The sequence below is a fragment of the Calypte anna genome, chromosome 2 (genome assembly GCF_003957555.1).
Source record: "Calypte anna isolate BGI_N300 chromosome 2, bCalAnn1_v1.p, whole genome shotgun sequence".
NCBI classification, from domain to species: domain Eukaryota; kingdom Metazoa; phylum Chordata; class Aves; order Apodiformes; family Trochilidae; genus Calypte; species Calypte anna.
The window spans coordinates 142,668,340-142,687,387 of NC_044245.1; the positions used below are offsets into that span (position 1 = coordinate 142,668,340).

Genomic DNA, 19,048 nt, shown 5'->3' on the forward strand with positions numbered 1-19,048 from the left:
TAAGATTTGAATATCATTGTTAAGCATATATATAATTAAAAGAGAAATTATTTCAAAATTTGTTTGAACAGTTCATATATATATATAGCTCTTTCAGCTTTTTTTTTTTTATATAAATGACATTTTTGCTTCCTTTGTAGAATAATACCAGATGTTTCTGATCTAAAGATAAAACGAGACAAAATTTCAAGGCAAGATGTGAGCTTCATGAAAAAGGTAATAGATTAAAAAGTTAACTTTTGTATGTACTAAGAACATAAAGTAACTGAATTACTTCGCTTTTCCTCTGCGTCTGTGTTTTGGCCATGTGCTGTGAAGTGTTGAGTCATTTTAATTCACATTTTGGTGATTTCAGGGTTGATTTGCTCTAGATACTTGAGGTGGTTCCATGGAATCAAATTTTCATTTATATCTTCAGTGAAAATCCTTACATGTGTGAAATTAGAACATTATATCTAAAGCATGATTCTGAAAAGCACTTCCTTAAAATATTTTTTTACCCGACACTGCCAGTTGACTTCTGATTGTGTTTGGTTGTAAAGAAAAACTATTTTTTTTAAATTATTCTTTATGTGAAGTTAGATTACTTCTTTCACAATAAATACCTTGGGTTTTATGTGGGCAGAAATACAAAGAGTTATTAGTGTGTTCTGTCACTCCTGTAGATTATTTCTCACTACTATCCCATATTGTTTTGCCTTTGTTTACTGATAGCTATGAAATAAAAAATGTCAGAGAACTGACTTAATTTAATATCCTGATTATACCAATAATAATTTCTTCTTTTATCTAAGCAAACTTCTTTATCAGTGGGATAACCAATTTCATTGCTTTTATTTTTCAAATGTAGTGTCTTTAAACAGCTAACCTTCACTGTGCATATTTCATAGCAGTTTCTCTGCCTTGCTAGTAGCCATTTTTCTTCTTTTTAAATAAACTGTGTATTTGAACAATGATAGATTTGATCTATAGTCTAATAAAAAGACCAAGAGCATCGTTGTTATTTCCTCAGTATGTTCTTCTTGAAAAACAGATGTTAAAAGTGAGTTTTTATTCTCATGCTATAGCTGACCTAGTGCTTACATCCTGAAAACTGTGTCAACTTATACAGATCTGTATCATCTAATATTACAGATGCTAGGGTGCTATGGAGTCATATGTTGCATGCTAAACCTTCCTTTCTGTGTTTTTATAAATTTTTGTGTGTTGAAGTAATATTTTCTTTTCAAAGATTTGTTTAAGCACAGTGCTATGAAGAAAGGAAAGTCACTTCTGAAGATGAGGGTCTTTCATTAGATAATCTTCCCTAGAGTTAGAGTCTCCCTGTGTAGTGTTGGATGGATCCTACTCATCTTCTGAGAAACACTCCAGAAAAAATTTTTTGGTTTATTATTCAAGGAGGCTTACTAAGTGAACAAGAGTAGCCCTTTAAGCTCTTCAGCTACTTGAATGTTCTTGAGAACATAACAAAAACTACTTTTTATTTTCTTCTTTTCATAAATGGGCAATTTTTATTCTGAATATTTCAGTAGGAAATGAATTTCAGTGTCTGACATGGTGCAGTATTCATGTGCAATTCTCTGAGTCATTTTCCCTGTACATACAACTGAACATCCCTACATAAAACAGAACAGTACTTTATAAATAAAGAAGCTTCTGTTACTGTAGTAAACTAATGGTTTTCTTTATTAATCAGGTACTTGTTTGTATATGTATGTGTATACGTGTTTTATCTTTTGGGGTTTTTTTATTCTCTGTCTAAAATCATTTAAACTTCAGTTAGCTGTGCTTGAAATAGAGTCAGATTAGAGGACCTTAAAATATCCTTTCTAACCTAAATTACTCTGATTTTAATAGCATTTTTTTTCTCTGTTTTATCTTTCATAGCATGGTCAGCAGTTGTACAGACACATCTACTTAGGATGCAAAGAAGAAGACAATGTCCAAAAGAATTTTGAGCTGCTGTTTACATCTCTAGCTCTTACCACAATTGAACTTGCTAATGAAGAAGTGGTTATTGACCTCATTCGATTAGCTATAGCTTTGCAGGTAGGAGTCTGAATCAGTGTTGAGTTCACTGATTGACAATTTACATCTGTAACTGGAAATGTGGGCAACTTTTTGGTTTTTTTTTTTTGCATATTGGAAATTACATCATTAGGTCTATGTTGATCCATCCCTTAAGGAAGTGTACTCAATATATTTACTAATAGGGAAGCTTCAGCTTCCTCAACATGGCCTCTTCAAGAAATATAGCAGATGTGGAAATTTGTTGAAATACTCTCTAGAATCACTGATATATTCATTAGCAGACTGGAAAAGTATTCTTAAAACCTGTGATCTTGCTTCAGTGTTCCATATAAAATATCTGGGCTGTTCTCACCTTGGAAGAAACCTTATGATTAAATGATTGGTTGAAAATACTTGTCAAACCAGGTTATTTAGTCCTACCTAAACGTAAGATTCTATCATTTTTTTAACAAGATTTATTTCTTAACATTTTTTTTTACAGGATCAAACATTATGTTATACTTGCATACAGTCTTCAGTGAAACTGTGTAATTCAGTAGTTTTATAAATGTTAAAATTTAAGCATTAAGTATCATGTGCCACGGAAATCTTATGTCCTATCATGTGTTGCCAGTATACTCTATTGTCATTACCCTTACTCCCTAATGTGCATCCACATTATGAAACCTCTGAAATGCAGATTACACCCTTAATTCTAATATATGTCACTGAACCAAATCTGTACTTGATGAAAATGTCATTATGTGTTTTACTGTGGCAAAAATAATGCAATATAAATAAACATAGAAATACTAATAAGCATTAAGTAATTCCCTTTATGGTACTGTATCTGTGACTCACAAGAGTGATTTATTGTTAGCAGGTTGTAAGGGCAAGAGATTACCAGTCATTAACCTGTACTCTCTGAGAAACAAATTTGAGTTGACTTCTCTTCATTGAGTTTGAATCCTTGAAGCTAACTTCAGATTGATGTATACTTAACTCAGGAGTGAGCTGGAAGACTAGGATTTTAGGATGAGAGATGTTAAATCTAAGTAATACGAGATAGTTATCATCTGTGAGCTAGTGTTACAAGTTATTTTGACTTCCATGTATTGGGAACAGCTGGGTAACTTTGGAGAGTACTATGCTGTGCTTTATGTTTCAGGACGTTGCCATCATCAATGAGGATAATTTGCCAATGTTTAATCGGTGTGGCATCATGGCACTGGTGGCAGCATATCTAAACTTTCTGAGTCAGATGATTGCAGTTCCTGCCTTTTGTCAGCATGTCAGCAAGGTAATATATAATTAAGAACTTTAAGTCATTTAGAACAGTACACATTCTACTGTAAAATGGGTAAATAAGTCTTGTCAAGGGATTGCCTGTGGTTTTTATCCCCTGTATATATGTCCACCAACATTGCTTCATTCAAGCTATAGCATTTTTCTGTTATTTATGGTACCACATTTAATGGATTAAACCTCCATCTAAGACTACAGCCTCACTGACTTAGGTAAAACATTACTGCCATGGATAAGACCATGAGAACCAGATTTTCAGTCTTCATTTGGGCCGAGGTAGATGTTAGTGAAGGAATGATAATCCACTACAGTAGAACCTCTAAATAACGTAGTTGTTGGAGAGAATAGCTATGCAACTACTCCACTTGTACTATTTGTATTTTTTAGGTCATCGAAACTAGAAGTGTAGAAGCATCCTATTTTCTACCAGAAACAATTTTCAAAGACAAATGCAAGTAAGTAGATACAGAATGTGAATGAATGTACAGTGAAGTAGCTATCTTACTATTAAAAACCCCAGAGCATTAAAATGTGATGCATATGTGAAAAATAATTTATAGTTTTAGTCGTGTGCAGGATAGGCAGAAGAAAACCAAATATTAAAAGTATATATGAAAAAAAAATCTGGTTTTGTTTGTTTTTTTTTTTAATTAGAGGTATTTACATCTGCACAAGATGATGTTTGATGCGAGTGTTAACACAGCAAAATGCATTTTCACTGAATTTCAGAAAAGGTGAGGTTGAATGGGACCTCTGGAGATCCTCTGGTCTAACCTCCCTGCTCAAACTCAGTCATCTAGAGCAGGCTGTCCAGTACCTACTGGACATGTAGTGCTACTACATCCAGGTAGTTTTATAAGATCTGCAAGGATGGACTCCACAACCTCTCTGGGCAACCTGTGCCAGTGCTTGATCACCCTCTCAATAAAAAAGAGGGACCACTGTAAAGAGCCTGGCTCTAATGTCTTCCACCCTTCCTCTCTAAGGCAGTTGTACATATTGATAAGATTCACTTTCTTTTCTCCATGTTGGACTGTCCCAGCACTCTGTCTTTATTAGACAGATGCTCCAAACCCTGAATCCACCTTAGTGTTCCTTTGTTGGAGTGTAGACAGTAAGCACATGTCTCTCCTGTCTTTGGGAGCCCAGCTTAGTACACAGCACTCCAGATGTGCCTTTACCAGTACTGTATAGAGGGGAGTAATCACTTCCCTTGACCTGCTGACAGTATTCCTCCTTATGCAGAAGAGAAACATAATGTAAATAACCAAGAAGTGTTAGGTAGCTTAAAGTATTGCAGAGGTATTCAACAGAATCATTTTGGACTGTACTTTCATTCCTAAAATATTGAGCAAGTTTTATTTCTATCATATCATTACCATTGACCATTTTTGGTTGCTTGCAGACATTCTAAAAGTATTGTACTTCGTGAACAAATCTCTACTGGTAGATAACAACTTCAAATGTATATTTTAACAGTCTTCCAAAGTCCTTGGAGAAGCATGAAAAAAACTTATTTTTCCTGACAAACAAGATTGCAGAATCATTAGGAGGCAGTGGATACAGTGTGGAAAGATTGTCAGTTCCATATGTTCCTCAGGTAACAGGTAAGTCCTGATGAATAACAAAAACTGCTAAATACCAGCTAGGAGGAATGCTTGCTTCATGTTTTGTCTACCAATGAAATGTAGGCTGACTGCTTGGCAAGGAAATGTGATCAGAATATAGTTTTGAACGTTATGTTTCACTCCATTAGATACCTATGCTAGCTTAGTGTAGCATGATGAAAGTAAAATATGTCTAAGGAAGATAAATGAGAGTTTGTGCTACCTAGGATGCATGAATAGTGTGTGAATGACTAGCTAGTATCTGACATTGTGTATTTTCAGCTTTTAATATATTTTCATCATCCAGTTGAGCAACTTACTGAAAAAAATTTATTTGAATGTGTGTTTTTTATTATTTTTTATTGTGTCTCTTATGGCTGTACACAACTGGTTGCTATGATAGTAGTTATGGGACATCTCAGTCTGCAGCATGACCTTTTTGTGAAATAAAAGTGCCTAGCAGGAAAATGTGATTCCTGTGTTTTATGGTTCACACATAGAAAGAAAACATGGTACATGCAGACAGTGCATGACAGACCTGTCACAATTGCAATACAATTCAGAGACATTGCTGCCTGCTCTTGAAGAAGCTTTTCTGGATAGCTACTGTGGGAGGAAAAGTTCTCCAAAACAGCAGATGTGGTTTTGTCCCAAATGCTAGCAGGCAAACTAGTGATAGATTCTGACACAGCTGCAATGTCTGTGTTTTCTGTTTCTGGTTGTCTCCTTCTAAAATGAAAAATGTTGCTATGCTTGGCAGCTTATTTCTTCTGGCATCCAAAAAAAAGTAACATGTATTTTAGTATTGGCAGAAAAGGTAGGTAGCAAGTAAAGAAATGTTGTGTTTTCAAATTTTTACTGTCTTTCAGTGAATGAGAAACTAATGAGAAAAATAGCCTGATCTAAAATCTATGTTGAGCCTGTCTAAAAATTGGGATGCATTTGTACCCAAACAATCTTGATAGGATTTTATTGGATACTTCAATAAAAACATATTCAAATACAGGAAGAGATGTAAGTTCTGGCATCAAGGTTAAGTGATCTGCTGCTCCAGGTGATCAGAAATGGCCATATTGAATGCTAAATCTCAGGGTATGTGAATCAAATGGTTGGGGTTTTTTGTGATTTTCTTCTAAAGAAAATTAACCAAAACTGATTCCATTTATATTATGATATACATATATACATAATATCTGATTCTGTGGGATATTGAGCTTCCAAGGTCTTCATTTAACTAAATATTTTGGAATTCTGAAACTTCTACTTTTTACTTCAATGAAATGTCTCATCTACTATTCTATTATAATGCTAGTGTTTCAAATTATAACATTAATTTTAGTACAATTTTCTGTATATTCATGTGAAAATAATACTTGGCTTTTTGGGTTCAACTGTTTTATCCTAATTATTTCTAGTATTTCTGAATATCAATGATATAATGGTTAACAATGAGAACAATAAGTTATAAAGTCATAATCCTGTCTCAGTTTCAGGTTTTGGTACTTATTATCAGCTTGAAAGACATTCATGTTTGCAATTTTTTGTACTTTTTCTGTTCCTTATTTGGGGGAAGCTGATAATTGAAATGTACATTTAATATTTTTTATAGACCTTTTTTTTACTTAATTTAACTCTATTTCCATCAGGCAAAAAACCTCATAAATGCAGACACAGGTTAAAAGGTAAAAATGAGTTCTAGGTCACCCTGCTCTCCTGCTAGCTGTGATGTGTCTGTGTAGGATGTGCACAGCTAAAAAACACACGCTTTTAGAAGACCTTTAGACCTTTTTGATCTCTAGGTCAGAAATTGTGTTGTATATAGTGTTTCCTTCTTTTTTATTTTTTTTTATCTCCTTGATTTACTTGCAGCAGTGCTAGCTGCTGCAAGGTTTGCATTTGTGTTTACTCTTGGTTTGGAACTCTACAATATGATAGAGTAGGGTTCTAGGTAAAATCAGGCAGTAGGGTTATAGGTATACTTTTTGGCACAGCATTAATTACCTTTTTGATTGATGTTACAAGGACTTGGTAGGAAGTTGGAAGAAAGGCTCAGCTGATCAGAGGACAGAAGTTGATCTTACTTGCTGGTTGAATCCCCAAGGCCCACAGCCCCAGTCCAGCTGCTGGTCCAGAATTTCCAATGCACACACCCGTACACACGTGGGTCCTTGTCACCTCCTGTCCTGCCTGGAGGTTTGTAGTCTTCCTGAAGGTTGGCCTTGGGCCTCCAGGTCCCTCAGCCCTGGCTGAGGCTGGGTCAATGGATGTTGGGGCTTCACCACTATCCTCACACCTCTGTGCTCCATCTCAGGTGTGGGGATGAGTTTAATAGTCTAGAACAAAAAATTTTCTCCTTTTCACATTTTTTTACTCTTGAAATCAGAGAAGAACGGGCGTTCTTATGAGGCAAGTCTAACGAGGTACCCATTACAAAAATGAATTCTATCCAGTACTCCTAGGAATCTGTTCTGATATTTCCATGTCAATTACAGAGAGAGCAGAAAGATGGCAGCAAAGAGGTAGTTTTGTCTTGTGTTTATTTTTGATAGCTAAGGTGCTTTGCTCAGACATGATGCATTGCATCATGAACCAGTGAGCCATCAGGAATTAATACTCAAGTAAATTCTTCAAAATGCTAATTTAAATGCTCAGGGACTCTGAGAACTTGGCAAGGATAGCCAGAATTCAGGTGTTTTTCACTGATTTTGTTCTTTCACTGCCTCTTGATCTTAAAATGACACTTCATTTATATAACTTCTGAAAGTTATTCTTGGTTCTTAAAAGCTGCGTATGTTCAGCTCTGCTGGAGTGCATTCGGTTTGCTCATGCTCAATATTTGCACTGCAAAAATGCTTTGCTAGAAGTGGGTTAAACAAAGGTTGGGAAAGAACCTTATGATGTATAGGATGTGCACAGTTTTACACTAATCGTTATCTTAGTGTCAAGTGCCTGTACATGCTTTGAATTACGTGCAGTGCAAGATCCTCATGACACATGTATAAATGTATGCTTACTAGGTTTTTTAGTCTTATGGAAATATAGTAAATGTCAAAAAAAAAAAAGAGAAAATATAATTGGTGTATAGTCTGAGGAATGAAAAGAAGAGCTATCAACTTATGGAATATTTTAACATATCTGCTTAAACATTAATGAAATTAATATGCCCCTTTAAGTAGCAGCATATCGGTCCTCTTCTGACAACTTTTTGGCCAGCTGGATATGCTAAAATATTTGAAGGAAGTTAGAAATGGGGAGAGGTAGGTTTCTTACCAAGTAGATTTTTAGACTTGCTGAATATGTAGCAACAAGAATTAGAAAATATTGGGAGTTCATTTCCGTTCAGAAATCTATTCCTTCTGAGTCATCATTCAGGAAGCCCTTTTCTGTTTCAGAATACCTTCAAATTAAGACACTAATATTTTAATTTCACAACAAAAAATAAGTTTGGACTCTTTTATAAAAGATTCTGCAGCAATGTGTCATCATGCACTATGTTATTGATCATGGCTTTAATGAGATCGCATCTTATTTTTTAAATTCTAAGCTTTCAAGTTGGCAAGATCTGGGGTAAGAGGGGAAAGGGACAATGAAAAGATTTCATGAATGAATTTTTCCTTCATATTTAATAATTTAGAGCAGTCACAGATAATTTTTAACAACAAATATTAAAATAGGTGATGTTGTGTTATATAGGCATATAAAAACAAATCTGCATCAAATGTGTAGAAATTTGACTGATGATGTTGCAGCTGTTAAACAAAAGGGGAAATAAGTTGTTTTCCTTCCAGATGAGGACAGACTCTCCAGGAGGAAGAGCATTGTGGACACAGTATCTCTTCAGGTGGATATTCTGCCTGGCAACGGCACAGAGGATAAGGTATGAAAATCACAAGATATTTTAAGGCAGCATCTTTGCTGTGTGGGGAATGCAAATGAAGTTCTCTCAGAAGGTTTAATGTCTAATTGTTGTAGCAATGTTAAATGCCTTTGGGTTCTGATTTTATTTTTTTTAAATTAATATTTGTAGAAATGTGTTGTCAAAGAGACTGATACTGATCTTACTGTATAAAAACCTGAACTTTTTTGTGACTATACTTTTTACAGATAGTGCTGCTGAATAAGGGGTATCAATATGTCTTTGTATGCCAAACAGCTAATATTTGCTGATTAAATTTTCTTAAAAATTTATTTGCATTTTGAGAACTTAAATAAAATTTCTGTATCCTTCCATTATTTGAAATAGTTGGGTGTCTTATTAATTAACATGGGGCTGATATAGGACTAGTGGTAGACCTGCTGACTTTGAGACAGCAGTTAAAGACTAGGCAGGCTACTTAAGCCACAGTGTTATGATCACACTTTTGCCTTCCCAGAAGAGTTTAGCACACAGTGCCTGGAGACGTGGGAAGAATAAGGTAGCAACAAAAAACTTCGTATATAGGGTTCAGAATGTGATGCTAATTATCTCTTAGGAAGACTGCATTATAATTAAAATTATCCCACATCTTCAGACACTTCATTTGAAGTATTTCTTAAAATAAGTTCCTGTTTCTACTGAATCTTTTTAAATTCTGCTGATTTTTATTAACCAGATTTCTGCTGGATGCAATGGAGATCAGCCATTGAAATTGAGATGTTTGTACCTGCCAATAAATCCTACATTTAGTATCTTAAAGCACAAACTGGCTAGGAACATGAAACAGAGTGTGTGGACAGAGAAAATTCAATATTTAGCTATTCTAAAGAACCAAGTCTCATTTTATAACTTGCTCACTGTGCAAAACAAAAAAACCCTATGCAAAACATAACTCACTTCTATGTTTTGCATCATTATTATTCCTTTCTTGTTTGTGCTGATGATTGCATTTTGTGTTCAGCTCTTGGTATTGTGCATTAGCAAGGATACAGATAAACTAGATTAAAGTTAAGTACAAAGAAGAAAAAAGTCTTTGATAAATAAGACAGATTATCACTATTTTTAGTCTTAGAAAGAAAGTAAATGCTTATAATCAGAATGGGGATGTTTGCCATTAATATCCTGTTTAAAAATTATGCTGATGTTAGCTTAAGCATTGATATATTGACATTTTTTAAGAAGATACAGCAGTATAGCAGTTGCAGATAAATCAAAAACTTTGTATGAGTTCTCAGTTTAATGTGGTACAGTGGCTTGGATAATGAATTACTGTTTGTCTCTCTTAAGAAAAAGAAAATTAATAACCAGAAACAGATAAAACAAAGTATTTCCCCTTTTGTTGATTTACAATGTTTGTTTAGAATGCAAAGGGAAAACCAGTATTTTCCAATTTGCTGACTGCACCTAAATCATGAACATTTGGAAAACTTTCATAGAATCACAGAATTATGTCTGTTGGAAAAGACCCTTAGGATCATCAAGTCCAATCACTAACCTAGCACACTGCTAAATCCACCAAGAAACCGTATCCTTAAGCAGCACATTTACAGATCTTTTAAATATCTCCTGGACTCCACCACTTCCCTGGGCAGCCTGTTCCTTCAGTAATTGTGCTATAACTTTTTTTTCATTCTTGTTGCTTCATAATGCATGTTTTTGGCCACCTATAGCACAAGATGATATGCTGGACTGAACTGAAAAGAGGGAAAAAAGCCAACCAAAGTCCAAGATGATTTTAATCTGGTTCTCTTGCTGTATAGGGTAGTAATTATGCACAGTCCATAACTGTCAGCAGAAGTAAACTGCACATACCAAAAAAGGATAATAAGACTTAATGATTGAGAGGATAAACTACTTAATTAATGGAACTTTTAAGATTAAAGATTTATATCATTTCTACACTATGTGAGGTAGAAAACTGTTTATTCATGAAATATATATTATTGTATACAATATGAATGCAATTCTTTTATACAATTCTGTTACTGTATTGTGTTTGAGAAGTTGGTTTATTCCCTATATATCCCTATTATAAGTTGAAAGGACTTGTAAATGCAGAGAGTGCTTCTATGATATTAGCCATATATAATGCTAATATCAGCAACCAATGTGAATGCTAACTAAAAATGTAAAAGCTTCCATAAACAAGTGATGTTCATATTATGAATAGTATAAAAGACAATTGTTTGAAGACTAAATACTCTTCTCTCTAGCCATATGCACAAATATTCGACACAAAGGACATTCTGTTGTTTATTTATTAAGCTTTTATATATTCAGAGGTAGAGACTAGGATGCTTATATAATAAAATCTGTTAGAAAAATAGCAGCTCCATCAGTAACAAAATATAACACTGGTGTAAAAAGGAAACATCTACTTGATTTTTCCATTTACGATAGGTGAAGTCAATTAATAGAAAAATGGAAAGAATTCCTTTTCTTCTGAATTGAGTAAAATAACTTCTTGCTTCCTTACAAATTATTTTGCTTAGATAATTCAAAACCATTCTAAACCATAACTGTCTACAAGGAAAAATGGCAGTGCTGCCTGTTTACATGTAGTTAGCTTCAAAGAGTTAAAGTAAGGCAGTCCAAGCCAAGAAGCTGTATTATATTTAGATGAATACTGTTTTGCCATCTAAGCATTGTCCCCTAATTTTATCACAGTGGTTTCACTGTAAATGTGCTTACTGATACAGAAAATCGAGGTCTATAAAGACTTGAAACACAAAGATCCATGAGCTGGAGCTCTTCAGAGAAATGTTCATGGGTCTTTGGTAATTTTGCAGCCTCAAGCAATTCCTAATGAAGTACATCTGCATCAGCAAATGGATATACATATTGCTAAATGAGCAAGTTTTCCCAGTGCATCAGACATAGCTTGTTGTGAAGAGCCCTTTAGATCTAACATTTATGGCATAAACACCAAATTAGTTGGAACTCATATGGGTATGAAGTTAGCTGAAAGCAATAACCATTTTCCACTCAACCCTTCACTATCATCTCTAATTTTAGTATGATACTGCTGGTAACTCAGCTAGGCTGAGGAAGCAGTTGCTGTTATTTGCAGCAGCTGTCTAAAAAAAAAATACTGAGCCTCAGTGGTATAGGAACACCACAGCGTATTCCTGACCCAAAAGAGTGTTCTGCCACAGTTCAAGTCCTTTCTGAAAGTATTGTAGCAATAGAGCATCTTGAGCAGAATTTTGAAAGTTTTCCTTGATCTTACTTGATTAAAATTTCGCAATTATTGCAGTGGCTTAGAAATGTTAATTAGTGATCTGTTGGTGAATTAGTGCTGGCATAGAAAGTCCAGACAAAGCTGTTAGAAACTTGTAAGGTAGAAAAGCTCTGTGGCCATTTTGGCCTTCTGTATTTATGATATTCCATAGCATTTTAGAAGATTTTATATGAGAGGTTTAAAGGGTTTTGTTTCCTTGTGTTTAGGTTGATAATACTGAAGAAATAACCTTTGAAGCTCTGAAGAAAGCAATTGGTAAGATTTATTGCAATTGTGTTTATGCAGCATGGTTCTTGGTTGCTGTGGAGTTGCTAACAAAAAAGGTGTTGCCAGAATAGCATGATTAAAATTTACTTGTTTTTCTCCTCACCTAGTAAATGTATTTAAAATTTCAAGTTATTTCTACATTTCTGAAACAATATAATCTTAGTGAATTCATTTCCTAAAGTTAATGTGACTGAATAAAAAGCATCTGTAAATGCCTGTCATCTGTTAAATTTGCCCTTACAGACCAAGCTATAAATAATGAGATTTTCAAATTCCATTGAGTGATTACTTATAAAGCAATAATTTTTTACATACTCAGATTCTTCATGTCTTCAGTGCATTCAGAAGAAAGATTATAAGGACTTCAAAAGCATTCCATTTTTCAGTTAGTTATTTATACATTTCAGTCAGATTTGTTTAAAGAAATATTTTTCTAACAACGAGTGCACCAACTAGAACTCACAAGTATTTAATTTCCTTATTTCACATCACTATAAGCATTTACTAATCAATGCTGTACAGTCCACCAGAATCCTGTCAAAAATACAGATTAGGTGTTTTAAACAATAGTGATAATTCAATCTGACAGTTTTCCAAACCTTCCTAATCACTGAAGTACTTAAATTTATTTGAGACTTTAAAGCTTCAGCAGTTGAATTTTCACTTCTCAAGTTCTAATAGGAAGCCATGCCCACCTGTCTGCATGATACTGGGAGGGAGAAGCCTCCCTTCTTTTCTCTAGAAGCTGAACTTGTGTGCAGTGAGTCCAGTCTTGAGTCCAAATAATTAAAAAAAAGGAGCTTTGGATGTACTCCTAATTAAAGCACATAGTAAGAAAGGGGTAGAACTGAGGTCCTCAAACCTGCTCCCTGAAATTCTATCTGCATTTGGCTTTAGAAGCAACAACAGATAATAGCTTGCTTGAGTTTAATCACTCTGAATATGTTTGTTTGCCTTTGCAGTGTACATAGTATAATAAAATAGACTAGTTTGGGTTGGAAGTGGCCTTCAAATGTCATCTAGTCCAACCGCCCAGCAGTAAGCAGGGAAAGCTTCAACTAAGCTTGCTCAGAGCTTCATCCAACCTGATCTTGAATGTTTCCAGGAAAAAGGCATCTACTACATCTCTGGGCAACCTGTGCCAGTGTTTACTTCCCTCATTTGAAGGTTTATATTACTTCACAATTGCTAGACAAAGATTACATGTCTTTTTTTGTTGTTGTTGTTTTTAAGATAACAATGGGCTTGAAGAACAGGAAAAAGAAAAAAGACGCCTTGTGATTGAGAAGTTCCAGAAAGCACCATTTGAAGAAATTGCAGCACAATGTGAAACCAAAGTGAGTTCCTGAAAAATGTTTTACAGTACAAGTATAAGCATCAGTAGAAATGTGCCGACTGAAGATGTTTTATGCTAGCATTTCAGTATTGTCTTCAAGTTTTTATCTCTACTCTTATTAGTGTTGGCAAATTCTAGTTATTTAAAGTCTACTTTTGGTTGTTTCTAGACCATTTGAAAAGGAATGGAAATCTCATATAGTTGTCATTTTAATGTTTTCCTTACTGTCTTCAAAATGTAGAGTCACAATCCATTCCTATTTCATCATGGAATAACTATACACCTGTTATGTATTTATTATGCTATATAAACCATTATGTATTTTGAATAACTAAGTGTATTTAAAATTTATTAAACTTGTGTCTGTGACAGCAAAATTTGCTATATAGTGCCTTGCACTCTGAGATAGGCTCACTCAATCTCATATGGCTCTTCAGGTCTCAGAATCCTTGCAGCAGTGAGAAAAGAAATTGAGATAGGAAATACTGCCTAGAGTTGCCATGTGGTGCTGTGAAACACACTCACTGAGTATGGGCTGGCACATTCCTTTTAGCTTAGTTCAATATCTAGAAGTTAATAATTCTAATTTTTTTTTCTAGGCAAACTTGCTTCATGATAGACTTGCACAGATACTGGAACTCACCATTCGGTAAGGCTTTATGCAAGGAGAATGTGGTGAATGCCAAATGAGCTGTAAAGCAGCTGTGACTGCTTTCAGGGGGTTGTGTCATGGAGTTCTTAAATGCATGTGGTAGGCACAAAATAATAACTGAATGTTGTGGTTTAACTGTGGCAGGCATTTAAGCCCCACAAAAGCACTAGTGGGGTAAGGAAGATAACTGGAAGGGTAGAAGTGAGAAAACTCATGAGGAGAGATAAAGGCAGTTTAACAGGTAAAGCAAAAGCTGTGCACACAAGCAATGCCAAACAAAGAATTAATGCCCTGCTTCCCATCATCAGGCAGGTGTTGAGCCATCTCCAGGAAAGCAGGGATCCACCCAACGTAACCATTAGTTGGGAGGACAAACACCATCACTCCAAACCTCCCCTGATTCCTAATGCTGACCATGACATCTGGTTTGGAATATCCCTTTGGTCAACTGGAGCCAGCTGTGTCACCTACCAACTCTCTGTTCACCTCCAGCCTTATTTCTGGGGGGCTGGGGGAGAAGCAAAAAAGTCCTTGAGCTGTGTAAGCACTGCTCAGCAATAAGGAAAACATCTCTGGATTTTCAGCACTGTTTCGATCGCAAATCCAAACCAGAGAACCCAATGAGTTGCTATGAAGAAAATTATCTCTTTCTGAGCCAAAACCAGCACACTGAGAAAGAGTAGACTTCACCTAAAACAGTCAATTTGATTTTCTTATTATTTTGAACCTTTTGGTTAGTGGAGATTATCCATAAATCATATGTACTATGGTATAAACCATAAAGTAGTATGCTTCTATTATTGTATTATTTTTGTGTATATCAGGAGTCAAATTGAAGAATGCTGTTGGTTTTTTATTGGTGTATCAATTAGGTATTGAATAGTGAAAATAGTATATTACATTATTACAGAAAGTTGTGCATATCTGTTTTGCAGTATAAATACTAATAAAATGGATTTTCCTAGTTCTGTAACGTTAGTGAAGTTTATGATTTGGACCATAATTTTAAAAAAAAGCATACTTTCATTAGAATTTCAGGAGCAGGGTAAAAGCAGGTTGAGGGGTGGGTGGTTTGCTTTTGTTTATCATCTATAAACGTATAAAGTTATGAAAAGTTAAGCAATCTATGTGATTATAAATTAATTTTATTGGTTGTTCTTCTCACATAGTCCTCCACCCAGCCCCTCAGGAACGATGACCATGACTGCTGGACATGCCCATTACCAATCTGTTCCAGTCTACGAGATGAAGTTTCCAGACCTTTGTGTGTATTAAGTGTCTTCTGAAGTCTGCTGGACATTATTTAGAATAGAATACAATAGAAAGAACAAGATGAGTTTTCAAATTTTGTTTTTTATTTCATCTAAGATAACTTTAAAGTAATGATGAATATGAGCCAAATACAGATTACTCTAGCCAAAATCATAAGACTGTCCTGACTTGTTTTTTCTTCTGTAATATATGTGAAGTGCACACATTTCTTCACATTTCTTTGTTTTCGTATTTGAGTATATGTAAGTCAGATTTAAAACTTAACTTGCCATATAGGTGAATGTTTCAATTACATTAGGAATTTTGATTTCTTTTCATTCCTTTAATTTGAGACATTGTAACTGAAGAACATGTTAAAGCTTTTTTGTTTGGTCCTTTGGTTGTTGTTGTTGTTTTCTCCTCTCCAATAGCATTGTTGTGTTCTCTCCACCTTAATTATATATCTAAATAGAATGCTTTTGGCTTGCTTCATCTTAATAAATGTAACCTTGGCTCCCTTCTGTTCATGCTGTCAGAGGTAGCCAACTTGTACATTTTGAAATATGTGGAAAAAACAATAGCTTACATGTGTTCAACTACAGTAAATGGATTAATGGACACTCGTTAACTATTTTTTGATGCATAACATACCTGCTTTTTTAAATATATGCGCCCACTATATGTCCCGTGCTTCTAGCTAAAAGTTAACTGCTTTGCATAAGAGAGGAGAAATCTCTTGAAGCACTGAACTGTGCAATATTTTTCATGTCTTAAGGTGTATGGTTTACAGACTTTTGAAAATGCAGTAGTATTTTACTGTCTGCTTTAGTATAAATAGACAAGAGATATATTTAGTATAGCAGAAAATAAACTGAGGGCGTTTTAAGTCATAAATACAGAAGTTACAAATGTATTCTGTGAGGTGTTTCTCTGGAGTTTATTGCAGCTTTTAAATAATATTTTAGTAATTTGGATAAATAGATAAAACCATTTAAAGATCAAGATACCGTTACACATGTTTTCAAGCAAAAGCATTTTTAGAGATGCATCTCTGTGTTCATTTCTGTTTCATTTCTGAAACCTTTCAAGAAAGAAGGAAAATGTGGTAAATTTCATAGGTTTATGTATCTGAGTTTACTACTCTAATGTAAAGACAGTAACACTTATACAGTAAATCACTGATGAAAATTGTCAAGGCTGTCTTTATGAATCACTAAATTCTGCAGGCAAAAAATAAAAACAGTGGGTTTTGATACCATGAATAATAAGTTTGCAGTCCCTTTATCTGACTGAAGGAGCACAAACATGAATCATTATTCTCAAGTATCTCTAATAAATGTAAGACTTCTAAGTTAGCCAGTGGCTTAGGTACACAGTGATCAAGCCATGAGCAAAGTGATTTAACTTCAGTTAGCCCTGCTTTGAGCAGGAGCTTGGACCTTCAGAAATTTCAACCTAAATTAGTTTACACCTGTGTAATTATAAGATCTGAATGGTTACCAGGCCAGCAAATTTGTTGTTTTGAGCATTTGCAAACCCACTGTGGAACAGATTTTATGTTTTTTCAGCTGTAGGTCTGTACTCCACTGGACTACTTTTAAAAGCCTGATTTGCCTCGACATCAGAGTAATATCAGCTACTTAAACCTATGATATAACGTGCTGAGACTTTCAGAAAGCATTCTTAAAACTCAAAAGGTAATTGAGACCTTCTTTTCAGTTTAACAGTGCAATCACAGCTGTTAGTGGATGACGAAACAGCCCCTTATCTACAGCATTCCGTTGTGATTTTTACTGCTGCAGCGTATCAGCCTGATCAGACCACAGTCTACACAGTCTAAGTAGGACTCTAGCTTTTAGTTTTCACTTTTTTTTTTTCTTTTTTTTTTTTAAGGTAAGACATAATAGTTTTTTGGCCTATATGAAGAGTATAATTTTTTAAACAGTAAATTTAACCTAGGGATACAATGTAAACCACTTACCCACTCTGTCGTTTTTTTAAAATAACACTGTGCACTTTTGTACAAAAAGAAAATGAGGAGTCTAAGAAATAAAGAATGTACTTCCGTTTGCACTCTTGCAGAATGAAGACTGTGCTGTAAATACAGGATTGTTTCTGTGATTGAATTCTGTTGCATGAATGCTGCATGTGAAAATAACTAGCTACAGCATTTCATTTTTCGTTCTGTTTATGAACTGTTCTTCATTTAGACTAATGATAGGTTTCTATGATTTCAATGTTCAAATGAATTTTATTTGGAAAATGCAGGTGTTGTGCAGGTATTGTGCAGGGAGTGAAGAGCTTGTAACACTCTGTGTGATCACGTGGTATTTAGTTTCTTCCTTTCTGGAAATTCAGGGAGTCTGCAAGTCCATAATTGGTTCACTCTGGCCTTTCTAGACAGCTGTGAGATGGGAGTGACTGTAAAATATATTGTTTTGGTAGCTATTGTAATATGTAGCTAATGAATGAAACCAAATGAATTAAGAATGCTGTTGTATAATATAAAGCTGCTTTGTTTCACTTATCTCCTTCTGTTCTTGAGACAAACTGGAGAACTTAAAAGCTCTATGTGCATACTGGCCCTGTGTTATCTGCAACACATTAAGTACTGTCATAATCTTTATAAATTGTATCCAGCTGTTTAGATTTATTCCAGCTTTTACTCTGGATTCTCTCTCCCATTGTGTTCTTTTGAAAAAAATTGTAATGGTTTGGTAGTAGGTCACTTTAAAATAAATTAAATCCTTGTTGATTTCAAAATATAAGAAATAGGCTGTTGTTCAAAATATTGTTCAGAATGAGAATAGGGCTAATTTGTTGTTTTAATGGTCATATATTCAGTACTGTACATAATGAACCAGTTTCAATAAATGTGAGAACACACTGTGCAATCTATATTTAAGCAATAAAATAAGCCAAAATTTAAAATTAATCTTTTCTAGTGTGTCATTTAACTTTTATTGCTCACAATTAAAATGTCAAAGAAATGTTTTCTTGGCATTTGCAGTATTTTACACAGCTTTTTTTTTTTTCACTCCAGTGCTATAGCATTGCAGTGTTATTTAACTACTACTATTTTTTGTGATTTAAGCATTAATATTACTGAGACCGCTAAAAGTTTGAGAATACAACAACACAAAAATAATTTCCTTTAATTTGAGATATTGTAACTGAAGAATATGTCAAAGCTTTTTTTGTTTGGTCATTTGGTTGTTGTGTTCTCTCCACCTTAATTATATATCTAAATAGAATGTTTCTGGCTTGCTTCATCTTAATAAATGTAACCTTGGCTCCCTTCTGTTCATGCTGTCACAGGTAGCCAACTTGTACATTTTGAAATATGTGGAAAAAACAATAGCTTACATGTGTTCAGCTACAGTAAATGGATTAATGGACACTTGACAACTATTTTTTTTCTCCATCTGGACATTGAGCCTTTGTCCATTACCCCCGGAATGCA

At 34.5% G+C, this 19,048-nt stretch overlaps 1 protein-coding gene across 7 annotated transcripts in view; it reads left to right on the top strand.

The window, feature by feature from the left end:
- The window catches only part of EFR3A (EFR3 homolog A), a 73,680-nt gene extending 55,160 nt beyond the window's left edge, over nucleotides 1-18,520 (top strand). For 4 of the 7 annotated variants that reach the window (XM_030445002.1, XM_030445003.1, XM_008505366.2 and 1 more), the window contains 10 exons: nucleotides 141-216; nucleotides 1,888-2,049; nucleotides 3,179-3,310; nucleotides 3,703-3,770; nucleotides 4,795-4,922; nucleotides 8,711-8,799; nucleotides 12,286-12,334; nucleotides 13,580-13,683; nucleotides 14,282-14,331; nucleotides 15,504-18,520. In XM_030445002.1, coding sequence (XP_030300862.1) covers nucleotides 141-216; nucleotides 1,888-2,049; nucleotides 3,179-3,310; nucleotides 3,703-3,770; nucleotides 4,795-4,922; nucleotides 8,711-8,799; nucleotides 12,286-12,334; nucleotides 13,580-13,683; nucleotides 14,282-14,331; nucleotides 15,504-15,609 — 964 coding nt within the window. In that variant the 3' untranslated portion in view covers nucleotides 15,610-18,520. The remainder of the gene's footprint in view (nucleotides 1-140; nucleotides 217-1,887; nucleotides 2,050-3,178; nucleotides 3,311-3,702; nucleotides 3,771-4,794; nucleotides 4,923-8,710; nucleotides 8,800-12,285; nucleotides 12,335-13,579; nucleotides 13,684-14,281; nucleotides 14,332-15,503) is intronic. The other 3 variants (XM_030445004.1, XM_030445000.1, XM_030445005.1) reach the window with 2 other exon arrangements.
- Nucleotides 18,521-19,048: the final 528 nt, after the last annotated feature.